The sequence below is a fragment of the Lissotriton vulgaris genome, chromosome 5 (genome assembly GCF_964263255.1).
Source record: "Lissotriton vulgaris chromosome 5, aLisVul1.2, whole genome shotgun sequence".
NCBI lineage: Eukaryota > Metazoa > Chordata > Amphibia > Caudata > Salamandridae > Lissotriton > Lissotriton vulgaris.
Window position 1 is genome coordinate 1,953,708,046 of NC_141693.1, and position 6,000 is coordinate 1,953,714,045.

Genomic DNA, 6,000 nt, shown 5'->3' on the forward strand with positions numbered 1-6,000 from the left:
TCGGCCAAACCGTCAAGCACACTGAAGCTCTCTCCATCCCAGTTATGTTGCCCGGTTGGAGAGAGCAGACACAGGCTCCCAGTCTCCCTGGGAGCACAAAACGAGGGCTCTCAGGCCAATCGTAACGCTGCTTCCATGGTGTGAGAGCAGCGTCAGGATTGGCCACAGGGCAGGCTGGGAGCCTGTGCCTGCGGTAGAGCCAGAAGAGGGCTGATGCAGCAGGATTCAGGTACATTTTATTTTGTTTATTCATTTTTTGTTTGGTTCTCCCCCTCATCCCCCACCCCACCACTTGCCCACGACACCAGCCGTGACTGGCTGCAGGCACACCCTCTAGCGTGCACTCGTCTTGCAGCCCACCTACTAAATTCACAGCAGTATCACACTCCTACAGTCATGCTCAAACCTGATACCTCATCTTCAGACACAAGGTCATTTTGGGGTCATAGATCTCTGCACATATTGTTTATTGTGAAATACAACAGTATGAGACAAAGAATGATCAGAGATAAGCTGCAGCTGTGTAGACGTGTGTGTGTGTGTGTGTGTGTGTGTGTGCGTACCTGAATTTGTTAAATTAGAAGTGATGATTTCTGTTGATATAATCAAGAACCCGGGTCTGTGCTTCACTAAGGAAAGTAAGTAAAGTGACCACATCACTCCATTGTCACTATGGACATTGTTTTAGACTTGGACGTTTGTGTGATTGTCTAATGCATTTTGGGTGTTATAGTCTTTTTTTGCTTCCACTGAACTAATTAGACCAACACACATGAAATCAATGTTTCGTAGGTGAAATGTTCAGGACTTAAGGTATTGACTGTAATGATCTGGAGTAAGTCTGTCATCCTAAGACAAGGTGACACGGCAGACCTTAGCCATAGAGTAGCCTTTTTTAAACAACTGTGGAGCGCTCATCCTAAACTACTTCACATTGCAACATGAAGAGTTAGCATTTACATTTTGCAGTTGTTTCTTAAATTCCTTATTTAATTTTCCAAAACCTTCTATCCGCATGCACTGCCGTCATTCTTTAAAATGCTAATCAACTCTTCTTTTTCAGATATACACTCTGGCCCAAAAGATGACTTTGATTTCTTAATTTCAAAGTATTTTATTAGTTTATTTATAAACAGATACATTAGCATTTGAAATTAATCTAGATACAACTTTTATCTCTTCAGACTCTTGCCTTTCAAAGAGACAATGCACTTTATATATTGTAAGAGGAAAAAAGTGAATGTGATGCGACTAACTCTAAGGCAACAGATGTGACTGATTCTTCCCCAGTTCAAGCAACTTTCCAAACCAATGGCCTGTTGTCCCCGTATTAACCTTTACCCTTAGAACAGAACCAATGGCTTATTGTAAAACGGCAGAATTGATTATATTTCTCTTTTTCTCTCCTTTTGCCACTAGTGGGCTTGAGCATAAAGGGGAAAGGCTGTCTGAGTCCCTTGAGCTGCCTGTCCTCCTCCACAGAGAACTATAATGGGGTTGATGTTTCTGTGTCCCACTCCTGCTGCTTCGGCAGTCTCTGCAATGCCGGCTTCTTGGCGAGGCCCTCCCTGCTGGCGGGCCTGCTGACCCTGATGGCTACACTGCTGATGACATTCCTCTGAGGGATCCACATGCTGATTTCATCTGCCCTGCTGGACTCAACAGTGACAAAGACATCAATGATTTTCTAGAGCTTGTTTGGTGGCTTTCTCTTTCAGACCTGTGGCAATAGTAGATTTTTAAGATGGGACACAGCTGAAGGGTGGCTGTAATGTGACTCACTGTGTGCTGCTTTGTCAAAAACATTGACCTAAATATTAGGAATGTATTTTATCCAAAATAAATTGAGAACATTTTAAAATGAATACTTTGTTATCCAATAAATAGCGTTATCCCCTTTTTTACTTTAGCAACTTGCATTTTTCAAGAGCAAATCAATATGTAATCCTTTTTTTTACTTTCAGGGTTGGTATTTCGGGGAAACCTTCATTGCAGAGGTGTATTAGGATGTCCATTGTTGTGATCTTGGGTGGGAACGACAGGTCGGCGTGCTGTCCCTCAATGCAGTATCTCATCCTCTTTTCATTCCTAGTATTTCAGGGCAACATTGCCATTCCCCTCGTCCACCCTCTCCCGGTGTATTATTTTGGATGGACTCATGCACTCTGATGATGCGGGGCACAGCCACACTCACTATTTTGAATTTGATGTTCTCCCATTAAATGATCTATACTTGTATTGTGCCTTAATCTGTTTTCTGTGGGCCTGTGATGCATTGTATGCCTTGTCTGCACACTTAATCAAATCGGCAAGTGCCAAATGCTTAGTTTCATAGACACCCTATCTCCCTCTGCTTTCATTTAACCCCTTCGATGCTGATGATGAGCTCAGCTCATCATCAGCTACGGCGCTCATATGCTGATGACGAGCTGAGCTCGTCATGTAACGCGGTATTTTCAAAATGCCGCACACAGCGGGAAAAGCCGCCGCAGCGATGCGGTTAACATTCCATGAAACTGTCTCAGTTTTTTATATAGTCAGTAATCTGTTATTGGTGCCAGCCCTCCTCCTGAAAACTGTAGCATCCTCCCCAGCCTGGTTACTCATCAATGAGTACACCACGCACAGAGATTAGTTTTACACGTCTTTATTCCTCAGCATGTAAATGCAAACTCAACATTTTAAACCTGCATTCACTTCACTACGCTTGAGCACTTACGTCGCAGGTCTACAGAGTCCACCAGGAGCCAAATGAGATCAGTTATTTCTAGTTCACACAACACTACATCTCCCCTTTTGTTAAATACATTTTTTTAAAAAAATGTACAACTATATACACAATTACATCTCTTCAATGAGTCTTTGTGGTGCTCTGATCACATGTCCTGATAGTTTCGTCGGAAACTGGGGACAGGCAGTCAAAGTGTCGGTGAGCTGCGTTGGTGATGTAGAAACAACAGCAGTCAAGGGATCTCCAGCTGCCTGTTCAGACCCAGTTTCTATATTGACATCGATGCCCAGCGAGTGATTATCCACATGTCAAAAGTGCAAGGATTCTTGCATAATGGACTTCCCCGGACATTGGGCAGTCACTTGTGTCCTTTTCTGGTCACAAAATGAAAGAATTCAACATTAAAGGGAACATCAGATTTTCGCTTTCTAGACTGACGAACAAGCACTCGATCTCTTCTAGTAAAGGTAACATCTTTTGCATGCCGTCGCTTGTCTTAATAGGCCTTCATTTTTTTTTACGATCCAATTATTTTGTACAGGTATCTTCCTCAGTACTTGATGTACTGTTGGTCCATTGAGGTAACATGGTGGTCATGGCTCTCCCGAACATCAAGGTTGCAGGGCTATTACCTGTGGTCAAGTGAGGGGTCGAACAGTAAGTTCGAACATTGGAATTCAAGAAAGTCTTAAGGTGAGCTTCTCCAACACAGCATGGTGAGCAGCTTTTTTTAAAGTACTCATGAAATGTTGTACAGGACCATTGGCCTGTGGCCATAGAGGTGTGCTCTTCTGAAGCTTCACATTGAGATGACTGAGAAATTCTGAATTCTCAGCTGTTGAAAGGTGGGTCATTGTCAGATTTTAAAATCACAGGGGCACCCCATGTCGGAAAGGTGCTGTTAGACCTGGCATCTTGGGCGTGGTTTCCCCTGACTTTTTGCCTCTACCTCCTGTATTTTTGACGCAGTGCTGGATTTCGTTTTTGCTGGTTTAGATGCTTTGGGCACTTTGCCACTGCTGATCAGTATCAAAGTCAAGTCCTCCCTAGGTAAATTGTTATTGTGATTGGTTATCCATGATTGGCATATTTGTGTTACCAGGAAGTCCCTAGTAAAGTACACTGAATGTGCCAGGGCTGGTGATTCAAATGCTACTAGTGGGCTTGCAGCATTGATTGTGCAACCCACAGGAGTAGCCCTAAAATGGTGTCTCAGGCCTGCCACCGCAGTGCCAGTGTGCAGTTGCTAGCTTCCATGCTGACTTGATCAGTGTCCACACTGGCCAGGCCTAACCATTCCCTTTCTGTATACATTGGATACCCCTATGGAAGGCCCTAGGTACCCCCCTGGGCAGGCTGCAGTGTATGTGAGAGGTAGAGCATGTACTAAAGTGGATGACAGGCTCTGGTAGTAAATTACAGCTATTTTAGTTTTTCACTATTGAAAGGCTATCTTGCCTATAGGGTATAATGGGGAATGCTGTGTATAATGTTTACCTGCATATCTTCCCATAGGAGCAAGATAGAAAAAAAGTCTGATATCCCTGAACTCAGAATTTAATAACACATCTTTTAGGAAAGATGGTTTTTAAATCCTGTGTTTGAAAACAGCACTTTTAGAAAGTGGCTGCTTTCTTGTCTGACTTTTCTGTGTGCCTCTCCTGTTTGGGAATTGACTGTCTGGTTTGTAAGTGACAGGGGCTGGGGTGGCTCCCAGAGGCTGAAGGAGTCATACCAGGGTTGAATAGCTCTATCTGCATCTTGAGTGGCGGGAGAGGATAGCACCTGGGCCTGAATAGGGCTGTGCCTACCTTACACAATGCTTGCTCCACATCCTGCTGGGAGGCTGATGACCCTGCCCCTCTCTCTCAAAGGAAAGAAGAAGTCAAGTAAACAAAGTGCTCCAGGACTGACCAGAACTTGTTCTGACTATGCCAAGGCCTCTCTGCCCTCAGAGAACAAAGAGAATATTGGTATAAAAAGGGATACCCAGACCTCAGAAAATTAGATCATCCTGGAATCAAGAAGGAACCTCTACCAAGGAGAAAGCTGGAAGACTGAAGAAGAAGGACTGACCTGCTATAAGGCTGACCTGCAGTTGCTTGGCTGCCAAGGAGAGGGGAAGGACTTTGCTGTTGTTTTGTCCCCTTGCTTGAAGAGCTCTCCAAGGGCCCGAGGAGAGCTGGCCTCCTGTTAAGAAGTCCCAGGAACAAAAGGACTTCACCCCCAGCTTCCCCCTACACTCTGCTGTATGAGGTCTGCCCTTCCTAGAGTGCTTGATCCAATTATGGGGCCTCTGGAAGTTGTGCCTGCTGTTTGGGGAGCTGGACAAGAAGAAAAGAAGATCTGCAATTTTCATGCATCGCTCGTTTGCGGAGCGCATCTTAGACAGTGCAAGAAAATTGCTGTCGCCGCGAAGATCGTCACAGTGCCCATTGCCGCTGCAAGAACCGACGCATAGTTTGCTTGTGGAGCGCATCGAGCCGGTGCGGGAAGATTCCTGTCGCTGCGAGTATCGCCGTAGAGCCTTTCGTAGCTGGATGAGATTGTCGCACCACTTGCTTGTGGACAGCCTCACGTCGCTGCGAACATCGTTGCAGAGCCATGACATCGAGGGGTCGCGAGACGAGAAGATTGACGCTGCGCCGTGCATCGCCGCCGCACGTGAGATTGTCGCTGTCCCGAAGATCGCCGCATCATGCCTGTGTGAGACGCTTCCTACCAAACCTGTGCACCGGAATCCATTCATGGTATCGCATCCCTCCTCATACAGACCGGATTCGTCCCAACACGCCCGCTGCGTGCAGCGGGGCTGTCACATCGCCTCCCCAGGGTCTCAGGAGTGACGAATCGCTTGGTTTTCAACGCTGCAGCTTCCACTTGGAACTTTTGTCGCATCTACAGGTACTTTGGGCTAAACGTGGATTATTTTGACGCAAACCCTAGAACTCTTTTAAAATCATATTCTTGAACGGTATAAGTTGGAGTTTTGTCGTTTTGGTCTTGTGTAGTTTAGATAAAGATACTTTATTTTTCTAAACTGGTGTGGAGTCCATTTGTGTGTTTTCACTGTGTTACTGTGAGTGTAGGTACAAATACTTTACACATTGCCTTTGATAAGCCTGTCTGCTCGTGCCAAGCTACCAAGGGGGTGAGCAGGGATTATCTAAAGAGTGTATCCCCCTTACCCTGACAAGAAGCAAGGGTCCCTATTTGGACATTGGTACCTACCTCTGCCAACTAGAGACAGCCAGATCTAACAGATGCCA

General features: G+C 45.4%; 1 protein-coding gene across 1 annotated transcript in view; it reads left to right on the forward strand.

Moving 5' to 3' along the window:
* Window positions 1-2,238, forward strand: part of LOC147717853 (uncharacterized) — a 40,518-nt gene extending 38,280 nt beyond the window's left edge. The window contains exon 3 of the mRNA XM_086924634.1: window positions 1,420-2,238. Coding sequence (XP_086780760.1) covers window positions 1,420-1,622 — 203 coding nt within the window. The 3' untranslated portion in view covers window positions 1,623-2,238. The remainder of the gene's footprint in view (window positions 1-1,419) is intronic.
* Window positions 2,239-6,000: the final 3,762 nt, after the last annotated feature.